Source organism: Schistocerca gregaria, chromosome 7 (assembly GCF_023897955.1).
Source record: "Schistocerca gregaria isolate iqSchGreg1 chromosome 7, iqSchGreg1.2, whole genome shotgun sequence".
Classification (NCBI taxonomy): Eukaryota; Metazoa; Arthropoda; class Insecta; order Orthoptera; family Acrididae; genus Schistocerca; species Schistocerca gregaria.
The window spans coordinates 240662577-240686945 of NC_064926.1; the positions used below are offsets into that span (position 1 = coordinate 240662577).

General features: G+C 38.5%; 1 protein-coding gene across 1 annotated transcript in view; it reads left to right on the plus strand.

Annotated features, from left to right (window-relative positions):
• Window positions 1–11780, plus strand: part of LOC126282187 (nuclear pore complex protein Nup58-like) — a 140975-nt gene extending 129195 nt beyond the window's left edge. Inside the window, exon 8 of the mRNA XM_049981717.1 lies at window positions 8290–11780. Within this exon, the coding sequence (XP_049837674.1) occupies window positions 8290–8489 (200 nt within the window). The 3' untranslated portion in view covers window positions 8490–11780. The remainder of the gene's footprint in view (window positions 1–8289) is intronic.
• The last annotated feature ends 12589 nt before the right edge of the window (window positions 11781–24369 follow it).

The window sequence follows — 24369 nt, forward strand, 5'->3', positions numbered from 1 at the left end:
AGAATGCCTCCAATTATTTAGTTATATGAAAAAATTTGGACACACTCACAGAGTGGTGTAGATATTTCCAATGTTTTAAATGTGATGCCAATAATTTTGTCTTACTTTCCCATACCAGATTTCTGCTGAGCTTGCTTTGTGTTATCTTGTGAGTTGAGGCAGAAATAATTTGGGAGAAGTCTTTGTATCTCGAATTCTACTATTTTACTGAGATTTCATTAGAGTTCATCAAAACATCTAATTCCGAACAAGGTGGCGTAGTAATTAGCACACTGGAGTAGCGTTTGGGAGAGTGACGGTTCATATCTGCAGCCAACCATCCAGATTTATATTTTCCCTAAATCACTGCAAACAAATTCCAGGATGGTTCCTTTCAATGGCATGTGTGATTTCCTTTCCTGTCCTTGAAACATTTTGAGCTTGGGCTCCATCTCTAAGTGACATTGACATCAACAGGTTGTTAAACCTCAACCTACCTTTCTCCTTTCAGAACCTCTCTAGAAAGTTGAGAAACTAAAAGTTCTTTGTCATTAGGTACAGGATTAATTGCAAAGCATATATTAGCATGATGTAATTGGATAGATAATAAATTTACACACCAAGCAGCGGCAGAACAAATATGTAAAGGTATTTAAATTTACAAGCTTTCTGAGGCAGTGGCTCTTTCTTCTGGCAGAAGGGTTGAAGGGAAGGTAGAGAGGTGAAGGAAAATGACTGGTGAGGTTTAGGAAATGTGGAGAGTTGGGGAAACTCACTCAGAATCCTGGTTCACGGGAAACTTACCAGATGGTGTGATAAAAAAAGACTGTTGACTCAGTTTTCATATTCATCCTGTTCAGTTTTTCTCCCCTGACCTGGGGTTTTGGGTGACTTTTCCAAACTCTCCCCATTTTCTAAACCTCACTAGTATCTTTCCTCCACCCCCTCCTCCTCCTTCAACCCTTCTGTCAGAAGAAGGAGCCACTGGCTCTAAAAGCTTGTAAATTTAAATCCTTTATACATGTGTTCTCCTACTGTTGCTTGGCGTGTAATTTTTTATAATACATCCAATTACATTATATTTTCAAAGCATGTATTACGGTGTACAAGTCTGTTTCTTCCTTCTTCATGGGGGCTCCTTGGTTCATTGAGAGAAGACATACAAAAATCATAGTCATTAGTATGGTTGGTAGACTTCCTCCAAGTAATCACCCTATTTGCAACTAAATAAACATAATTTTCAATTTACCAGGTGTGTGTTGCTACAATTTCTTGAGGTATCTTCAGTGACCTGAAAAACACAAACATTTTCACTTAAATTTAGCACTGTTATCTTACATCTCGTGCCACTGTACTTATAGTCTGCAAAGAGTTATTGTTGTAGCATTTTCTTGTTCATTGCTTGTCTGTTGTTCCTTACAGTATGTGTTGTGTAAGAAAGGAATTAAACATTTGTATTGAACATAAAAAGTGCTTGGACCAGGACTGTTTGTAGCTTGCAAGTACAATTACACAATATGGAAGTTGAGTGTGCTGTGTTCAAGTGAAGGTGGGTGTGTGTTTCAGGCAAGTGAAATGTATCCAGAATAAATAGCATTTATTCAGTTCCACATAAATGCACACAACCAATAATCATTTAGTAATACAATATTACTGGCAACTGAGGATAGAGAGGCCAATAATATTAAAGATGTAGTTCTTCATGTGATGCCCATTTTTTACTCTAGACCGCTATCTTATAGTCAAAATACAATAAATGTGCCCTTTTCGTTTGGAGTTGTAATTGTTAAAACTTCCTGAAAGCAAATGCCAATTCCTTGCAAATACACCGGAAGTTGTCTGCATTAGTAATAGATATGTAAGACATTGTTGTATGTGGCTGTTAATAGAAGTTTCCCAACAGGAAGTGTATCACAGCACAGTTGTCATGATATTACTTCAAAGGGCAGCAAAACACACATGCATTGTTATAAAGTTATCTGGTTAAAAGTGCTGCTGATCACACACAACCTGCAGCCAATCAAATTATGTCCCCAAGCAGTGAAAAATAACTGCATGCTCATGCAATGCTGCCAACTGCTTGTATGTATGCCCAGTAATTAGTGACTAAAAGTAATTACGGGTAATGGCAGCAGTGCTAAAAACAAAAATTAATGTGCAAATTTGAAGATCAGTTTAGAATTAAGCTGCACTAAATTAGTGAAGTGTAACTGACTTTTTCCATAACTTTTTCTGGTGAACAGTATATTAATTATAATGTAATCCTCCCTCCACCATGAAAACAGCTTTCAATTTTTTCACGTTGATGCAGACAGTTAAGTTACAAAGACACTGAACAGTTAAACATGCTGTATTTTACAACATAAATTACACAGGTAATACTTTACATTAAGCATAATTTTATTTTTATTTTCTTTCTTCCCACTCCTCTCTGCCTCCCCAGTATTCATTTTGAGGGAAATGGGGTTGGCTTATTACGTAGGACACTTTATGATTTCTCTGTCATTGCTTTAGAAAGTTCTTACAATTTTACAATGTATCAAAAAAATGTAAAATCTAAACCCAACTCGTGGTAACATAAAAAAATGAATGGTAGTGTCTAGTTAGATAACACAGTCTAAAAAGAATGTAAAAAATAAACAGCATGTATAACATTATTAAAGGATAAGAAAAATAGTGGAGTGTATGACTGGTGTAAAATATATTGACCACTTTGCAACTACTACATATTATAGATTATTCTCAGTACATTAGTGAATTTAAAACTTTTTTGTGCACTTGCATCTTCAGGGTATTATTATTATTATTATTATTATTATTGCAGTATTATTGACTTTCAGCCTTAAGAGAAATTACTATTCCTTTTCTTTAAAATAAGTTGCGAAAGTTCGTCAGCTCCATAGTAACTGCACAAGGGAAGAAGAGATCACAAAGATGAGTGATATTCATTTTCATCCCATTACATTCAATGTCTGTTATAAATTGCCAGCTAGAAATTTCACCAGTAACAGCTGTGGAAATGTAAACCAAGGAGTACCCAGTCTGATATATATAATCTCCATTTGTTACCATCAACAGAAGGTGATAGTTCTTTGAAAATTTTATCCATTTATGCTAGCAAACATTATGAAAAAGTGTGAACAATTATAGCCAAATAAGTAGCAAGTGATGGTTGCTTCTTCTCACAGTTGAATACCAACAACAACTGTCTGTCAATTAGTGTTGAGGATGATTGGCATAGGTGTCCACAAAAGGGTGCACATGCCTTTGAGTCTACTAAACTGCAGATCCTATATTGCTGAGTCCGATGAGAAATAATGTGACTTAAGCAATCACGGAATTATATTGATTTCTTGGTGCTGCGAAAGATTCCATGTTCTGCAGTCGAGGTGGATAAGAGAATGGCGCCAAAATTGTCCCTAATCATTTTTGTATCACTTCTTCATGCAGTTTTTACCAAGCTGCAGAAAGGGTCCAGTCTAACATCCTAGATAAAATACTTAATCCCCGAGCTAAAATGCACTAGTACTAAAAATAAAATATCATTTTTGTGTACTAAAACAGAGGGAAATTGTGTGAAATTTTAAGGCTGAAAAGTTGCCCTCTCATCAATTTGAAACTTCCCATAATACAATCCAAGACAAAGGCACAAAACAAAGCCATCATCCGATTGGAATGGAAATTGGTAGATGTGATGTACATGTACAGACAGTCAAGTGATTAAAATTCAGAAAAATTGGATGATTTATTCAAGAAAAAGAGCTTCACAAATTGAGCAAGTCAGTAATGTGTTGGTTCACCTCTGACCCTAATGCAAGCAATTACTTGGCTTAGTATTGGTTGATCAACTTGTTACACGTCATGCTGAGGGATACTGTGCCAAATTTTGTTCATTTGGCATGTTAGATCGTCAAAATCCTTAGCTGGTTGGAGAGCCTTGCCCTTAATGCTCCAGACGCTCTCAGTTGGGGAGAGATCCGGGGGATCTTGCTGGCCAAGGGAGGGTTTGGCAAGGATGGAGACAAGCATTAGAAATTCTAGGTGTGTGGAGATTAGCATTATGTTGCTGAAATGGAAGCCCAGGATGGCTTGCTGTGAAGGGCAACAAAACGGAGCATAGAATATCGTCGATGTATCGCTTTGCTGTAAGGGTGCCATGCATGACAACCAAAGGGGTCCTGCTATGAAATGAAATGGCAGTCCAAATCATCACTGATGGTGGTTGGGCCATTTTGATGGGCAACAGTCAGGTTGGTATCACACAGCTGTCCTGGGAATCTCCAGACACATGTTCACTGGTCATTGGGGCTCAGTTCGAAATGGGACTCATCACGGAACACAATTCTATTCCAGTCAATGAGGTTCCAGACTTTTTTGATTATATACTATTAGGATTAACTTAAAACCTGACAGACACCGAGTGGAAAAAATGATCTACCTTTTTATAATCCCAGTAGCAATGTTAACCTTAATAAAACCAAGGCAAACAACACTACTTCTATGCTGCAAACTCATATTTTAAACTATTAAGTACAGCATTTTGAGAAATTGCTTTTATTCCATACGACCATCTTGCCTACAAAGCAGATCGTTTAAAAAGATTGTGAAGAGCTAAGAAACTGGTGGCCACCCATAAGTATTGTCCAGATAATGATTGGGAAAGTGAAACCACAGTCACACAACATTAACTTTTTTACCACTTCTCCCAGAAAAGTGTCATAACTATTCTTACATAGAAGTAAATATATGAGAGTAAAAACTACTATTTAGTTATTGCAGACTCTCAAATATTTTTTCATGCTTTTTAAAGTAATGCAAATAAAATAAATAAAGACAAATATACTTGAGAAACAGTACCAAACCAGTTGGAGTACTGCATAACACTCAGTGTAAATTATGAACATAAATAAAGTCTACAGGGAACAATTTCTGGAACTGATTCATTCCCTTGATGATAGGTTGTCAAAAAGGCAACGAAAACTGTTGTTATGCTGGTTATACTGGAAAAAAGAAAAATAATGGTTAGGTTCCATCAATGAGAACATTAGAAACTGAACACAAGTTTGAACTGGAAAATAATGCAAAGTAATTGGCTGTATCCGTTCAAAAAGAATATCCTTTGTGTTCCCCTTAATATGCCTCCATAGCCAAGTGGTTGGTGTAACTGCCTGTGATGTGGAAGGACCTAGGTTCATTTTGCAGTTCGTGCTCAGATTTTTCCTGAGGTAGGGGGGTTGGGAAAGGGCACCACTCCACCTCATGAGGCAGGAAGAGGAACTTCTGGAACAGAGAACAGCAACATCATCTGGATGCATCTATTGGCAATAATGGCTGGAGGGATTGGTGATGTGCTGACATGTCCCACGATTCCAGATCGCTTCTCATACTTCCTCATAGGCAGCAGTCTGAACAGCCCTAAAACTTAATCCATGAGTAATGTTTATGTTTACTAAATCACAATGGCTGGATGAACACTTGAACATCACTTCTCCTACATATGAGTCCAGTGGATGAATTTCTGTGCCCCTCTTTCTGTATATGACTTGAACAAGTTGGGTTGTTTGTAGAATTAAAATGCTTCTAATGGCAGCAGAGTAATGAGGAGGAATTAGTTTGTTTACTGAGTCTAATGAGATCACCAGAGGAGCAACTTTGGTATTGAGGTAGTACCATGTTTTCTCTGAATAGCTTTTGCTCGTCAAATGAGCCATCAAAATTAATTATAAGGTAAAATTGACGTGATTGTGCTGATCCCTATGTAGTATCTATAGTAAAGGTATGTAATAATTTTCCTGTGTAATAGCAAAGATGCCGTAAAAACATTGCGCAGTTACTTGTAATGGGCATCACATAAACGGATTTTCTTAGTTCATTTGATTTTGAGGAAATAAACTGCCGTGCGTGTGTCAGAGGCACCAGATGCATGTGCCACTCTTCATGTAGAACTGCCTAAACAACTTAAAAATAATGCCACATACCAGACAGCTGTTATTAACTAGATTAATTTGTTCCTGACAAGTTGTTAACGTGGCCCTTTTCTTGCACAATATCTTGCGAACCACGAATGTAGGAAAGCAAGCAGATTCCGTATTCCTACATTTCAAAAAAGCATTTGATACAGTACCCCACTGAGACTGCTAATGACAGTTATAAAGGTCTGAACATACAGATTAGGTTCCCCGAGTGGCTTGAAGACTGTGTAAGTAATAGGACCCAGTATATTGTCCTCGATGGCGAGTGTTCATCAGAAACGGGTATTGTCGAGAAACCACTGGGGAAATGTCATATATGACCACTCCTGTTCGTTACGTGCATACATGATGGGCGACTGTATGCTGGTGATGCTGTAGTGCACAGGAAAATATCATCATTGAGTGATTGTAGAAGAATGCAGAATGACTTGGACAGAATTTCTATTTAGTGTGATGAATGGTAGCTGGCTCAAAATGTAGAAAAATGTAAGTTAATGCAGATGAGTATGAAAAACAGTCCTTTATTGCTTGAATGCAGTATTAGTGGTGTGGTGAGAGGTAGTCATGTTAATAAAATATCTAGGCAGTAAGAGATGGAACAAGCATGTAAGGACGGTAGCAGGGAAGACAAATGGTTGACTTCAATTCATTGGTAGACTTCTAGGAAAGTGTAGCTCTTCCATAAAGGTGACTGCGTATAGAACGCTTGAGTGACCCATTCTTGAGTTAGTCTTTGGGATCTGCATCAGGTCAGATTAAAGGAAGACAGTGAAGCAATTCAGAAGTGTGCCATTATATTTCTTACCAATAGGTTTGATCAACATGTGGGTGTACAGGGATGCTTTGTGAATTCAAATGGGAATCTCTGGATGGAAGACAACATTTGTTTTGCAAAACACTATTGAGAGCATGTTAGAAAACAGTCATTTGCAACTGATTATTGAACTAAGTTTCAGAAACAGAATGACGTCAAAGATGAGTGATCTGTCATGTACTTAGCAGTTGATGTATCAATTCAGTCTTCTTTTATTGGTACATGCTTTCATAAACTAATAATGTCTAAAGCTCCTGCATACATATAATGGAATCCCCAAGTTTGTTTTGAATCCATCCTCTACCTATTTTGTGAAAAGATTGACAAGCAGGGCGGCAGCATCTCTGAAACTTTTAAAACATTGTGTTAAGAAAATAGCTTAAAACATTCTCACATAATTTAACTCTTCTGCCTCAAATTTTCACTTACAGTTGGTGTACAGATAAATGGCTTTGTCTAGCTATTGGATGACCTCACCAGACAGGAAATTAATAGTACAGTGAAATGTTCCATTGTTTACTTGAGGTTTGTTCTTTCACTCCTGAAATGCCACTACCTCCTTAATGGCAAGGAAATATTCAGGTTTGGACAATATGGCATCTTAACTTGCATGTGATAGGTAAAATTCCATTGAAACAGATTCATTATTGTCAAAAATCACATGTTCTCAAAATGTAATTTACTGGGAGAGAAAAGAGCTGGCAATGAGAGTTTCACATATCATGCCAATAGTGTTTCAGGAGGAACCTCGGCAGACTCTTGCATCAACTTATGTTCTTCTTTGTTGTACAGTCTTAAGAGATACACTGATTTCTGCCAAGGATGATCTCGGTTGCCAAAAGTCGTCAGTTAACTATTTTATATTTCATTTGAAAAGTGTGTCATGACCATACTTACACATGGTGAGACAAAGAAGTGACTGACCCACAGAAAATGGCCAAAAAAATCAGTTAATCTAGATCATTTCTATGTCGTACAATGTGAAGTGAACTATAAGACTTTAAAGTACTGATACAGCTCTTCTCCTCATGGTATTGTATTAGTAGCCCATCTAGATAATGAGCAGGTAAGCATCAACTGAATTATATCAGTAATATACTTCTGAGACTCCTGAAGATGTATAGCAGATATGAGCAAATCATACAGCACACAAGATCTCTCGTTGAGACCTGAAGGCCAGGCCAAGTCCTGGTATTGAAAAAGTGTTATTAGTTTACAACTTTCTTTACCATTAACAGAGACAAACTGTATTACATTTAATAGGTTAAACATTAATTTAAGGGTAAACATTAATGTAGTATATCCCTCAAAAGACACACACACACACACACACACACACACGTATGATGAAAATATCTTTAATTGTTAGTATGTGTAATCAGGAGCTGTTGTGTTTTAGTCTGTGACTGTGAATGTAGTTTCTGCTTTGATGGAATGTTGTTTCCTTATAATAGGATACTACAGTGGACATTTGTTGTTGTTAAGTTTCTTGCTGGAATGTTGAAATGATTCCTCCCATTGCAGGTTGGGGATCAAATCAACAGCAGAGTTCATCATTGCAACTACAGTACCCACAGCAGCAATTCTTTTCATCTGGTTCAACCCTCCTGTCTGGTGGTATTACAAGTAATATTAATGCACTTTCCACGCCACAGCCTGTTGAAAATCAAAGTTTTCAGCTTCAGAAACCACCTGTGGGCAATAAAAGAGGAAAGCGTATTTGAAAAAAAATTACATTCAATTAGACTGGCATTTCATGTGTTTTTTCTCAATAGACTTTTTACCATATTACTTCCATTAGTTAGAAGTTGTGTAGAGTTAGAGTAACAAACTGAAGTATGGTGATAATTTCTGTGCATCTATAAGATGTGTGTATACCCATGCATGAAAAGCTGCGACCATAGCCTTGTGTGATATGCAGCACAATGTCAGTTCCTTTCCGAGCAAAGGAGAAAATTAAGTTTCTTTTTGTATTGGTTGTGATATTATATGATTAAACTCAAATTTCCTCCTTCTTTATGAATTTTGAAATGTTTGTTTGTATTGAATTGTTAAGAAAGTCATGGCACACACGCAAACTTTTATAAGTTCTTTTAATTATTGATATCATGTTGAAAGGGCTGTGCAGTACACAACTGGACCTAAATTGTCAGAGTTTTTGATTCCCAAGCTACGAGAGGAATGAATGAACCTAATCTACTTGTTAAGTATAATTCTGTTCATTTTGGGTATGTCTGTTATTATAGAAAAGCTATCATCATTGCAAAATTTTTGTTGAAAATATGAACAAAGGAAAATATTTAGAAGTAAGTCTGTGAAACATTCCATTTGTTTATTTAGATTCTTTGGCTTCATTTAGATTTCTTGCCTCTTTCTTTCTTTCTTTCTTTCTTTCTTTCTTTCTTTCTTTCTTTCTATTATTGATTTATAATAACCATTACCATACTTACAGTGGAACACAATATTAGATACTGAACATAACTGTAAAACAGAAATGAGCATACTACTTGATTTGTATGACAAAATATTATGTGAGTCTATATATTAGAAAAAGCCTTCATTGGTGATTTTAGTTTCCTAAAACCCTGCTTCACTTTCCCACATAACTGTTGCTCACATCTAAGCATTTTTTTTCTAACGTTACAGTATCTTCAGTGCCTTTGCATAGAATTGACCCAGTTGATAATAGAGGTCTTGAGTTAATCATCATCTCTAATGATTGTCAGCCAAGTCACTGTTTCAAATGCAGGAAGAGGTAATAATCAGTATAATGCAAATTCTTGACTGCAGAATGATTGATTCAAAAGTTGTCAACAGAAATGACGAATTTTACTCTTCGTGGATGAATATTGTCATGGGTACGAACTGTCCCCGTCAACAGTTGCCTGTACTGTTGATTTTAGATGGCATATACCAGTTTGGTGAGCATTTGGCAGTATATTTCAGCTGTAATTGTTGACCCATATCTCATGAAGTAAAGCAAAAAACACCTTTTTTGTTCTTAAAAAACTGTACCCTGTATTTTTCAACCCGATTAAGGAGGTTACGTGAATTCTTTTAATTTTTGTGCGGCCCTACTGCATTATCTGTTGTTCTGGTTATGCGTAGCTCTTGGACATCCACATCTCGTCATCGTTCATCTTGTCAGTAGCAATTCAGAAATGCTTATTTGATTGATATTCTTTGCTCTTAATGGTTGTGGCTAAAAGTTTTTGGAAGTTACCAAGCACATAGTTTGTTATATCCAAGCTTTTCCTTGACAGTGGAGTAGATAATGGTGGATTCTGCAGAAGGAAACTCATCAGCCTAAGCACTACTCATCAATCTTTGATCAGACTGCAGTTTTTGGTCCAACTTGTTACACACTCTTATTGGTCTGGATACTGGTCTTACCACTCTACTCTTCATTGCATACATTTGTACTGTCACTTTTAAAGTCTCAATAGCACTGTCTAATGTTCCCTTCACTTATTACAGTAGGCTCATAAACTAGACAGATTCTGATCAATTTAACAGCTGTAGATACTTTTGCTCCCAAATTTAATTACAGCACACACTTGACAACTGAGAGAAGTAACAATTTTCACGACCATTGTTATTTACATTCACCCATGTCAAATTACTAATGAATCAAAACAATAGCTTCTATGGAGTTGTAAATAATTACTGCATATGTGCAAATTTGTTCTGAGCTGCCAACATTTAAATATAGGCAACAACTCGTACTTTTTGAATAAGCCTCCTACTAAAACATATTTCAGCTACCAATATCTTTGATTTATCTGCCATTGCTGTGCTTGTTGTTCGCTTTATTATAATCTGTGGAATAGGATTCCTTTTGATGGAAGTGAACAACTCTACTGATGGTGAAGTAGCCAAATAGTATGTTCAGAATCTTGTGAGATTTTCTAAACCCTTCCAGGAAGCTGACTTGTTCATCAGAGACATTTTCCAAGCAAACAAGAAAAGAAAACTAAAACTCATTGTGTAATGAAAGTAAGATAATGGTATTGACAGTTTCAGGTATTTCCAAGTGCAAACTGAATTTCAAAAGTGAAAGTACATGTCTGTGAATATTCATTTATGTTGTGGGCTATCTTTTGAAAAAATGACAATTCTAAAAATCTAACACTGGCCCAGAACAAATAGTAACATAAAGTTTGTAGTTATGTTTTTTCATTCTTAAATAATTAGCAGCTGTACCAAGCAATAATAGATTTCATTCATGTTAATTGAAGTACTTTGTTACATAATTTTGCTCCATTGTTATTTGAGGGTAAGGGAACATCTCAAAAACTGGAAGAGAAAAAAAAAAAAAGAAAGAAAGAAAAAAAAAGAAAGTGCTGATAAATGACGTTTGAGGATGTTACATTGATGTCAGTTTCAGTGCTTCATTTTAATTAACAGTCACTAATTGTAGAACTATCTATAAAGCTGCCTTTATTTTCTTGAAGATTTTGGATTCATTACTAAACTAGACAGCATATTGTTGAAAACATTGTATTCATGGGAGGAGCAGAGTCAAATACCAGACTGGCCATCGTGATTTACATTTTTTGTGGTGCAACCATATCGCTTTGAGCAAATTTGATTGTATTTATTTCAGTATATGCATTGCCAATTTTTTCTCCTCATTTTTGTATAATTTTCATAGTGATACATCTTTTGTGGCTCTAAAATCACGGGATATTATTCTAGGATTCTGGTGCCAACATTGATTGCAGTACATACGTTCCCTAACATACAGAACTTAAATTTCAGAAAACTCTTTACCAGTGCTAACTATTAAGAGATGGAAATTTCTCCCGATGATAGCCATGCAAAAAGGGTTCTCGGTTTACTTGTCACCTAAACTCTCAAGTTTTCGGCAAATCTCCATCTTATGATTATGATTTTGATAGCGCACATACATAAAATGGAATGAAAATGTGATCTGGTACAACTGTGGTGTCATAGAAGTGAAGTGCTAATGCTGTGTTCCTGGTCTCTGGATGAATTAAATATCAGTATGTGTGCAGCATTAAAATGACTTGAAGAAAAAAAAAAAAAAAAAAAAAGGAACATGTAATAAAGTCACCGTTTTGTTTTTGGTGCCAAGGAAAGTCAGTAAGAAATTTGTTCTGTTTAGAATTATGAAACACTTCTAACAAAGTAGATGGTGTGTGTTAGTAAGCAGTTAATGGTAAAAAAAAGTGCCAGAATGGAGCAATTACTCTCTCCTCCTGTGAAGATTATTTGTGAAAATATTACTGCATTATTATAATAACAAGTTGTAGTTACTTTAAAGCTGGAAAGGCTCCACATCTGTGAACAAAATAGAATCAGTTGTCTTAGATACGCTCATATTCCTTGCAGTTTTTCTAGTTGCTGTACAACACAGACTCAGGCTGTACTAAACACAAGATCTTTAGGGTTCTAATGAGGGTTTTCTTCACCTGTCAGTGTTCTTTTGAATAATGTTACATTATTGAACCTGTATGCCATGATGTTGAGAGAAGTATTGTATCTCTTAGTTAATATTGTAGGTAGTTTTTTTTCCTCATATTGATGTATCATCATCTTGTGCTAAGAGTTAGAGTGCACCAAATAAGTCCAGTTTTCCTTCATAATGTTTTTAAGTAACCTTTCTCTTTCCTTTTAGATTACATACATTTTAAGTATGTTTCTCCTAAAGAATGAAATTTGTATATATCTGTGTACGTAATGTAGTTGTCGATTTTCTTACAGTGTATAATCCCACTCTGAATATTAAGGTAGATGCAGTATGTCAAATGTGTTGCCGATATTGAGTATGTTACCATAAGAAATGCCAGTCTATTTGAATTGTAAGGAATATCTAAAGTGATGGACACTGTTGTTGCTGTTGTATTGTTCTGGTTGATATTTATGATCTCTGACATGATAGTGATGACAGTATTATATGCTTTTTAGCTATAACACACTATATTACATTATTTAGAAAATAATCATAGGCTAATGAGTGAGTGAATGTTTCATTTTAATACCTTGGAGTTTCTTCAGAAACTAGTTGTTGCCTGAATCCAAGTGAAAAGTTTATCACACACCTGAATTTTTATGAGAAGCTTCATGTGAATCCAAACTTTAGACGGTAGGTATATCACATTTATGCACTGGTTTCAATTTTAAACTAAAGATGCTGTTTGCAGCATGACAGTGTATCGTAGGTGTCATTTATGAACAAGTTTTTCTCGGTATTGTGAGAATTTGTTCAATTGTGTTTTGATTGAATGAAAACTGATTTGTATGAGCAGGTTGCATCAACTTGCATAATTTCTCAGGATTTTATTTTTGTATGGACATAATAATAAAAAAATTATCTCTGATTATCAATGTTTAATTTCTCATCATTTTATTCCATTGTTTCCTTGTCTTATCAGCCATACTAACTCTCTGAATGTTCAAAATTTGTAAACAGAAAATAATAATGTGGATGGATTTTAATAAGTGATTAACAATTGTCTCTGTTCATAAGGAACGAAAGCGAAATGTGTGAAGATGAAAGTCAGCACATAAATGAAATGAAAAAATTAAAATTATGTAAAGAGGGAAGACTAAAAAATCAAACTGAAGAATATATGATAGGAAATGAATGAAAAACACGTTATAGGCATACTAGTTGATAAAGACATAAGGAGAGAAGAGCAGTGGGAATACAAGATAAGACGAATGATTGGAAATTTGAAGAGAGGTCATTATTAATCAAGTATTGATGGATGACAAGTATAAAGTGTGTATCTGTGTTGTGTCAGGGGAGTGGGGGAGGAGCGTTAGCACCATCTTGCATCAGCGTTTTGGAGCCAGATGCATGTTGTTAATACAAAATACATATCCTACTAAATTCTTCCATTTTGTGAATGTTATAGTGACTGTTCAGTAAGGAATGCTGAGCAGTAAGTACATGGTAACTAACAACATGAATGCTGATTAAACAATGTTAGAAGCAGAGCGCTCAAGTAATGGTGGTAGAGCCTCATTCACCAACAAAACTGTCATACAGGTATAATGCCAGTAAGTAGGTTTCTCAAAGATTTTATGGTTCATACAGAGAAGACCTTCATGAGAATTACACAGTTATGAAAATGTGCATTAATGAATCACTAGCAGTGGCACCCATGGGATAGGGGTAGCATCTTTGACTAATAATCCAAACATCCTGGGTTCAAACTCCACCACTGCTTACATTTTTAATAAAAACGATCAGCAATGGCAGCCAAAGACTACCTGTGGTTTTGTGAAAGGGGGTGGAGGAGCATATGGAGGTTTAGAGCACTCTCTTGCCCTTGGGGTTGGAAACTTACTCTAACAAATGGAAGAATCAGCAATCAATGGCATGAGGATGCAGAAAGGAATGGAAACCACTGCATTAAAGACACACAATGTGTATCCACAGGACATGTGGTCTGTAATTGACAAAATGTCATGATGATTGACAAAAGATTTCTCTCTCCTGGGGAGGGGGGGGGGGCTAACAAGGGAGAAATGACCATGAGAAAAAGATTGAATGAGCAACGAAAACGTAACATTCTACAAATCAGGACGTGGAAAGTCAGAAGGTTCAACATGGTAGGGAAGCTAGAAAATCTGAAAAGAGGAATGCTAATGGTCAATTTAGATACAGTGGCGGATAGTGAAGTAAAATGGAAAGAAGACAAGGATTTCTGGTCAGTCAAATATAAGGTAATATTTACAGCACCAGGAAATGGTATAACAAGAATAGGATTCATTATGAATAGGAAGACATGGGAGAGAGTGAGTTACTGTGAACAATCCAGTGATAGTGTTGTTCTTATCAAAACTGACAGCAAACCAACGCTGACAGCTGGTATACATGCCAACATCATAAGTGGAAGGTGAAGAGATAAAGTATAGAAGAATACTGAATGGGTGTTTCAGTATGTAAAGGAAGATGAAAATCTAATAGTCATGGGAGATTGGAACTCTGTTGTAGGGGAAGAAGAAGAAGAAATGGTTATGGGGGAATATTGGCTTAGTAGTAGGAATGTGAGAGGAGAAAGACTAATTGGGTTCTGCAATAAATTTCACCTGGTAATAGACAATGCTCTGTTCAAGAAATGCAAGAGCAGGAGGTGGAATACTTGGAAAAGGCTGGGAGATACATGGAAGATTTGAATTAGAGTACGTCACGATCAGCAGAGATTCCGAAATCAGATATTGGAATGTAAGGTGTATCCAGGAGCAGATTTAGGATCAGATCATAATTTAGTAATGGTGAAGAGGAGGCTGAAGTTTATGAGATTAGTCAGGGAGAATCAGTGTGCAGAGAAGTGGGATATGGAAATACTAAGGAATGAAGAGATGCACTTGAAGCTCTCTGAGGCTACTGCAATAGTGAGTAGCTCAGTGGGCAGTTCAGCTGAAGAGCGATGGACATCTTTAAAAAGGGCAATCACGGAAGTTGGAAAGAATAACAAAGGTAAGTGCAAAGAAACCGTGGGTAACAGAAGAAATACTTCAGTCGATCAATGAAACAAGAAGTACAGAAATGTTCAGGGAGAATCAGGAATACAAGTCAATTAGGAATGAAATAAATAGGAAGTGCAGGGAAGCTGAGACAAAATGGCCTCATGAAGAATGTGACAAAATCAAAAAAGAAATGATTGTTGGCAGGATTGACTCGGCATGTAGAAAATCAAAACAACCTTCCATGAAATTTGAAGCAAGTACAGTAACATTAATAAGAGTACAATACAATTCCACTGCTATAAATAAAGAGGAGAGAGGGGCAGGTGAAAAGAGAACACTGAGGACCTCTATGAAGGGGAGAGCTTGCCCAATAACTTGATGATGAACAAAAAATGTCAACAGGGAAAGGTGGGCGGAATCCAATATTTAGAGTCAGAATTTATGTAGCTATGAATGACTGAAGATCAAGTAAGGCAGATAACATTCCATCAGAATTTTTAAAGTCATTGTGGGAAGTGGCAACAAAATGAATATTCATATTAGTGTTTAGAATGTGTGAAACCAGTGATATACTGTCACATACAATTCCACAGAGAGAAAGAGCTGACAAGTGCAAGAATTATTGCACTGTCAGCTGAACAGCTCATGCACCCAAATTGCTGAAGAATGAAAAGAAAATTGAGGATCTGTTGGATGATGATTAGTTTGGGTTTAGGAAAGGTAAAGCCACAAGAGAGGCAGTTCTGATGTTGCGATTGACAGTGAAAGCAAGACTGGGGGGGGGGGGAAGAAGACACATTCATAGGATTTGTCAACCTGTTAAAACATTTCAATAACGTAAAATTGTACAAGAGTTTGAAATTCTGAGAAAAACAGGGGAAAGTATAGGGAAAGAAGGGTAATATACAGTATGTACAAGAACAAAGAGAGAAAAACGTTAAGACTGGAAGACTAAGAACAAAGTGCCCAGATTAAAAAGGGTGTAAGACATTGGTGTAGTCTTTTGGTGTAGTCATTTGGCCCTTCTATTCAATCTATACATTGAAGAAGCAGTGACTAAAGTAAATGAAAGGTTCAAGAGTCAGGTTAAAATTCAAGGTCAAAGGATATCAGCGATAAGATCTGCTGATGGCATTGCTATCCTTAGTGAAAGTGAAGAATTATTATGGAATATGGATTAAAAGTGAATCAAAGAAAGGCAACATAATGAGAAGTAGCAAATATGAGAACAGGAAGTAACTTAATGTCAGAATTATGGATCACGAAGTACACAAAGTTAAGGAACTGTGCTACCTTGGGAGTAAAATTATCTGTGATGGACAGAGCAAAGACGACATAAAAAGCAGACTAGCATGGGCAAAAAGGGCATTTCTGGCCAAGAGGAGTTTACTAGTATCAAACATAGGCCTTAATTTGAGGAAGAAACTTTTGTGTGGTCGTGTAACATGGACTGTGGGGAAAACTGGAACAGAAGAAAATTGAATCATTTGAAGTGTGGTGCTACAGAACAATATTAAGAATTAGGTGGTGGGAAATGAGGAGATTCTTCGCAGAAAATTGGTAAGAAAAGGAATACAAGGAACACACTGACAGAAAGAAGGGTTAGGATGGTAGGACACCTTTTAAGACATGGTTAATGTTCATGGTACAGGAGGAAGCTGTAGTGGGTAAAAACTGCAGAGGAGAACAGAGATTTGAATACATCCAGCAAATAATTGAGGATGTAGGTTGCAAGGGCTACTCTGAGATGAAAAAGTTGTCACAGAAGAGGAATTTGTGGTGATCTGCATCAAACCAGTCAGAAGACTGATAGGTCAAAAGGAAAAAGCTCTGGCGAGATGTTTATTGGCAGATGCCATGCCAGGATAATACTATGTCAAGAATGAATTATTTAGTTGACAGTGCAGCCAAATTTGAGTTTAGCCAAAATGAACAAATGCAAATTTAGGGAGAGACCTTTGTACCTATCATTGTAAGATGTTCCATTTATATTTCTGTTGTACTTTCCAAAGGAAACATTTTTACAACATAGAAAGTGGCATGAAGGAAAAAGGATGAACTTCTAATATCACCACAGGAAACTGAAAAGACGAATACACGAACACAACACCTGTAAATACCTAATCTAAAATAATTAAAAAGGAGAATTTTGCAAAATGTTGTATGGTAAGACACTTAAACATTGTATATGCTTGCGCAAAAAATCAGTATTTCTCACAAGTGAAAGCAGAGAATATGTCACTCGCATTTTCAAGTCTAAATACTCATGAAGTCTTTGTCTATAAATAATATTGATAATGTTATTAGCTGTTCATAGTAATTGGCATTGTCTTCCACGTATAGACAAATTGTTCCAACTCACTGGCATCATAAGTCCACCCAGAAGTATGTTCCATTAAAATGATCCTGCAAATTATTTATAGGAAAACACCACAAGTGAGAGTTCTAAACTATTTTCCCATGTATCTGAAGCTACATATTCAGCTTAATGAATTTTTGGAATGGCTTGAATTTCAGAAGTGCTCAAGTGCAGGGTCGGAGACACTATGTTAATGATCAGCTGCCACTTTCAATTAAGAATGAGCTTGTAAATTGTGATTATGGTTCCTCATCAGCTGTAGAATGTTTCAGAATAAATGAAAAGTTGTACTGGGCTAGGACCTGAACCCAGATTTTTGGCTTGTCCATGCTATCAAATTAACCAATTTGGCTATCTGAGCCTGCTTTCAGGTGCACCCCAAATCCCTATGTGTCCTCGTGTCTTCTCTCCCTTGTGCTCACACTGTATTATCAGGATTCCCTCACAGGATGAGACACTGATTTCTTTCGTCATTGCCTTGCTGTGACATGAAATACTGCAGTGCAATGTCATATTCTACATTGACAATTAACAGGTGCATTAAATTAAGAATGAACTCACAAACTGTGCTTATGATTCTGAAACAGCTGTAGAATGTTTCAGAACAAATGGGGATTTGGACCACTCCTGGTAGTGTGAATAGGTGGTCGAAGTGGTTAAGGCGAACGCATGTGACAGACACAAAATCCGGATTCGAGTTCCAGTTCAGCACACATTTTCATTTGTTCTGAAACATTCTACAGTGCATGCAGAGCCATAATCGCAATTTGGAAGTTCATTCTGTATTTAACAAGATTTCTCCAGCAATGTGAAAGAGAATTGTCTTGTTACAGGGTGATTCCTTGAAGGTGTTACAAACTTAGAGTTATGATGGAAAAAGGTAAATCTATCAATGTGATTTAACTGACCCTAGTCTATAAATGAAAGAGTCAGAAAGTATAAGTGAAAAATCTAATTAAGTTCCAGCTCAGCCCATCACAACACTTAAAGAAAGGTCCCCAAGTTTCGGATTCTTATCATGACATACAGAATACACACTGAATACACTCCCCAATACCCTCAGATAATCTCCCTGTTGACGGACTAGATTGAGGAGTCTGTTTCACCAGAGACGGAATGCTAAACACTTGAAATAGTCATGTTTGGGTCGAAGAGACTACCCAACAATATAGCTGTGAATCATGTGCAGGTGAAAGAAATTCATTATTATTGTACCACAGACATGATTTTCAGTCTCTCTGACATTTAACACACAGTTAACTTGATGTCATAGAGACTGAACATGACACGTCTAAGTCAGCTGGAGTCAAAACATGCACTTTCTGTGGATGATAGGTGTGTAGTTGCATTTCCCATAATATTCACCACACAGTACTCTGCAAAACATTAATTTCCTTCTGCTGATTGAGTGCTGATTGCAGGTGGCTCATCAACACGAACAAGCACTGCATATTCTAGGTTGGGAGTCCATGTAGTTCAGCATCCTCCTCAGTCATTGTACGTTGGTACCAACTGCCCTCAACTTGCAAACACAGACTGCAGTCTACTACAGTACAGACATTGTACACCATTACTGCTTGACATGCATGTCCGAAGGAACATTGCATCATATTTCTGAACAACACAGGTACTACAAAACTGTGTATGTTTTTGTAATTGATTATACAATAGATCACTGAACTAGATGGTGCAGTAGTGTGATGTTGTTCTTACATTCCAGAGGAAGGCAAATCAAATCTCTTTTCAGTCATACAGATTTAAGTTTTCCATGATTTATCTGTACTGGTATAGGCAGATGTTGAAATGGTTCCTTTGAGAAGGATGTGGGCAGTTTCCCGCCACAGAGTTCTCCAATTCAACCTCTTGCTCCATCATCATCATCATCAATGAGATGAGATGAGATAAAATACAGACAACTCAAACTAAATGAAACAATGGAAAATCTTGGATGGAATGAAGCAATATTATGAAAAGGAAAGTCCCTCCTCACAATATAGAGGAGATGCTGATCACAGATAGCCACAACAAAAAGACTGTCACAAATAACATTTCAGCCAATAAGGCCTTTGTCAAAAATAGACGACAGACACACACGCACACTCACGCAAATGCAACTCACACACCCACAACTGCAGCTTCTGGCAATTGAAGCCACACTGCAAGCAGCAGCACCAGTGCATGATGGGTGTGACGAATGGGTGGGGCTAAGGAGGAGACTGGGGCAGGGAGGTGGAGGGATAGTAGGGTGGGGGTGGGGAACAGTGAAGTGCTGCTGGGGAGTGCCCAAGGATGAGGTGGAGAGAGGTTAGGGCAGCTATGTGCAGTCAGGAGGTAAGGTGGTGGGGAGGGGAGAGGTGGGGGGAGGGGGGGGGGAGTAGTGGAAAATTAAAGAAGTAAAAAGACTGAGTCTGGTGGTGGAATGAGGGCTGTGTAGTGCTGGAATGGGAACAGGGAAGGGGCTGGATGGGACAATCACTAATGAAGGCTGAGGCCAGGAGGATTATGCGAACATAGGATATATTGCAGGGAAAATTCCCACCTGCGCAATTTTCAAAAGCTGGTGTTGGTGGGAAGGATCCATATGGCACAGGCTGTAAAGCAGTCATTGAAATGAAGAATGTCATGTTGGGCAGCATGCTCAGCAACAGGGTGACCCACTTTTTTCTTGACAACAGTTTGTTAGTGGCCATTCATCCGGACAGACAGCTTGTTGGTTGTCATGTCCACATACAATGCAGCATAGTGGTTGCAGCAGAGCTCGTAGACCACATGAGTAGTTTCAGAGGTAGCCCTGCCTTTGATGGAATAGGTGATGTTTGTGACAGGACTGGAGTAGGTGATGGTGGGAGGATGTATGGGATAGGTCTTGCATGTAGGTCTATTGCAGGGATATGAGGTAAGGGGCTAGGAGCAGGCATTGTGTAGGGATGGATGAGTATATTATGTAGATTTGGTGGACAATGGAATACCACAGTGGAAGAAGTGGGAAGGATAGTGGGTAGGACATTTCTCTTTTCAGGGCACGACGAGAGATAGTTGAAAACCTGGTGTAGAATGTAATTCAGTTTCTCCAGTCCTGGGTGGTACTAAGTTACGAGGGTAATGCTCCTCTGTGGCAGGACGGTGAGACTCTGGGAGGTGGTGGAAGATTGGAAAGATAAGGAACGAGAGATTTGTTTTTGTACAAGATTGGGAGGATAATTACGGTCCATGAAGGCTTCAGTGAGACACACAGTATATTTTGAGAGGGACCGCTTGTCATTGCAGATGCAACGACCATGGGTAGCTGGGCTGTATGAAACAAGTGGCAGATGTCAAAGTGGACGTATTGCCGGTGGTTAGCAGGTTTGATATGGGCAGACGTACTGATGTAGCCGTCTTTGAGATGGAGGTCAACATCTAGGAAGGTGGCTTGTTGGGTTGAGTAGGAGCAAGTGAAGCAAATGCGGGAGAAGCTGCTGATGTTCTGGAGGTATGTGGATAGGATGTCCTCACCCATGATCCAGATCGCAAAGACGTGATCAGTGAATCTGAACCAGGTGAGAGGTTTAGGATTCTGGGTGTTTAAGAAGGATTCCTCTAGATGACCCATGAAAAGGTTGGCATACGTTAGCGGCATGCGTGTGCTCATAGCCTTACCCCGGCTTTGTTTGTAGGTAAGGCCTCCAAAGGAGAAGTAATTGTAGGTGAGGATATAGTTGGTCATGGTGACTAGGAAGGAGATTGTTGGTTTGGAATCCATTGGGCTTTGAAATGCCTGTTGCTCTAACTCCAGATGGAGCTGTGTTGCTTATGTGATTATAATAGTTAGACATAATGAAAGTTTAATGTTTTTGATACATTCTAACTTCAATTTTTGTATGCAACTGGCTTAGCTTTTGAGTACAATGACATTGCGTGTTGCCACTATGAGACATTTTCCTATTGACTCCGTGACTTAATGTTGCATTCTGTTGACAAGAACCGGGAGTAAAAAGAAAGTCTCACAGATATCAGCCAAAAAATAGTAATATCTGTATTCTCATTCATTGCTTGAGCCAAAATCATTCAGTACATGTCTAAATGTTCTTTCAGAAGAGTCTGAACATGCTTGTCACTGCCAGCATGACAGCTGCATCACCTACAACCAGAAAAATAACTTATCTGGATTATATCTGTCATTCTTCATTAAAGGCTCTGCTTCTTTGAGTCTTTTTTTCCTCCATAAGGTCTCCAAAAGTGCAGAAAGTTTCAAGCTGTTCTACAGGTTTATCCTCCGGCAGAACATACTTGATAGTCACGACAAGCTGTGAATTTGTTTAATTCCTTGTTGTTTCATCTGTTATAACTGGTGCAAGATCAGCAGGGACAATTTCCTATATTTCCTGCTCATGATAAACTTCTAGCATACGGATAATAAATTATTGTAAAAGTTAATTTACAAAACACGGCCTCAGGTGCTGTTGAGAACTTTACTGGGTCCACTATCAGCTTCAGTCTTTATATTTGGTCATCAGTTCTGGAAAATTATGCCATAGTGGACTCAATATAGTACTCAATAGCGACCAGAGAAGTTTTTCATTGTTTAAACAAATAGTTGTCTAATCAGCACATGTAGAAACTAATAATTTTATGAAAATTTCTGAGAAGGTGATCAATAGGTACAACATTAAGTTCACCAAAAAAAGTATAAAACATCAGGAAATTATCTGATTTAATGAGTCACTGCCTTCACCTTATCCACAAAATGCCCGGTCAAAAATTAATGCAATCTAAATTTTAAGAAAGAACACATCTTGACAATCTGATTATTGTGTTTGCAAATTGACTGTCTGCAAGTGCTATTAATATATTATTGAATGTATTGTTCAACTACATATTTGTGCTCTAGCTGAGCAATCATGTAAGATTCAAACTAACTCAAGTGTCTGTGATCATATAACACTGGTGGCAGCGATCAACACTGGATCGACTATTGACTTCACCAACTCGAGTGATTTTTCCTAAACTGACAGTCTTTGGACAGTTCTTTCTGGACATGCTTTTTATTCACATGCCGTTTACTGTGTTCTGTAATCTATCATTAATAAAACATGTTTATCCGAAGTTGTGGTATTTCTCTTACACATCAGTCGTGTAGTTCAGGAATATTCACATGCTCATTACTTAAAAGTCATAGCTATGGTCCTGCTGTCACCTTGTACTATAAGTGTTTATTGAGTGCAGTGGTATACACTCCTGGAAATGGAAAAAAGAACACATTCACACCGGTGTGTCAGACCCACCATACTTGCTCCGGACACTGCGAGAGGGCTGTACAAGCAATGATCACACGCACGGCACAGCGGACACACCAGGAACCGCGGTGTTGGCCGTCGAATGGCGCTAGCTGTGCAGCATTTGTGCACCACCGCCGTCAGTGTCAGCCAGTTTTCCGTGGCATACGGAGCTCCATCGCAGTCTTTAACACTGGTAACATGCCGCGACAGCGTGGACGTGAACCGTATGTGCAGTTGACGGACTTTGAGCGGGGGTGTATAGTGGGCATGCAGGAGGCCGGGTGGACGTACCGCCGAATTGCTCAACACGTGGGGCGTGAGGTCTCCACAGTACATCGATGTTGTCTCCAGTGGTCGGCGGAAGGTGCACGTGCCCGTCGACCTGGGACCGGACCGCAGCGACGCACGGATGCACGCCAAGACCGTAGGATCCTACGCAGTGCCGTAGGGGACCGCACCGCCATTTCCCAGCAAATTAGGGACACTGTTGCTCCTGGGGTATCGGCGAGGACCATTCGCAACCGTCTCCATGAAGCTGGGCTACGGTCCCGCACACCATTAGGCCGTCTTCCGCTCACGCCCCAACATCGTGCAGCCCGCCTCCAGTGGTGTCGCGACAGGCGTGAATGGAGGGACGATTGGAGACGCGTCATCTTCAGCGATGAGAGTCGCTTCTACCTTGGTGCCAATGATGGTCGTATGCGTGTTTGGCTCCGTGCAGGTGAGCGCCACAATCAGGACTGCATACGACCGAGGCACACAGGGCCAACACCCGGCATCATGGTGTGGGGAGCGATCTCCTACACTGACCGTACACCTCTGGTGATCGTCGAGGGGACACTGAATAGTGCACGGTACATCCAAACTGTCATCGAACCCATCGTTCTACCATTTCTAGATCAGCAAGGGAACTTGCTGTTCCAACAGGACAATGCACGTCCGCATGTATCCCGTGCCACCCAACGTGCTCTAGAAGTGTAAGTCAACTACCCTGGCCAGCAAGATCTCCGGATCTGTCCCCCATTGAGCATGTTTGGGACTGGATGAAGCGTCGTCTCACGCGGTGTGCACGTCCAGCACAAACGCTGGTCCAACTGAGGCGCCAGGTGGAAATGGCATGGCAAGCCGTTCCACAGGACTACATCCAGCATCTCTACGATCGTCTCCATGGGAGAATAGCAGCCTGCATTGCTGCGAAAGGTGGATATACACTGTACTAGTGCCGACATTGTGCATGCTCTGTTGCCTGTGTCTATGTGCCTGTGGTTCTGTCAGTGTGATCATGTGATGTATCTGACCCCAGGAATGTGTCAATAAAGTTTCCCCTTCCTGGGACAATGAATTCACGGTGTTCTTATTTCAATTTCCAGGAGTGTATGTTGAGAACCAAATGAACAGCATAGCATTACCTTTTTACATTAGGAAATAACTTCTTTAAAACATTTTATACACAGATCAGCTGTGTGCATTGGAGATAAACCAAAGTTGTGCTGATGTTACTAGGCTGGCTTTGTATTCGTTAGATTAGAGGCTCTAATCCCC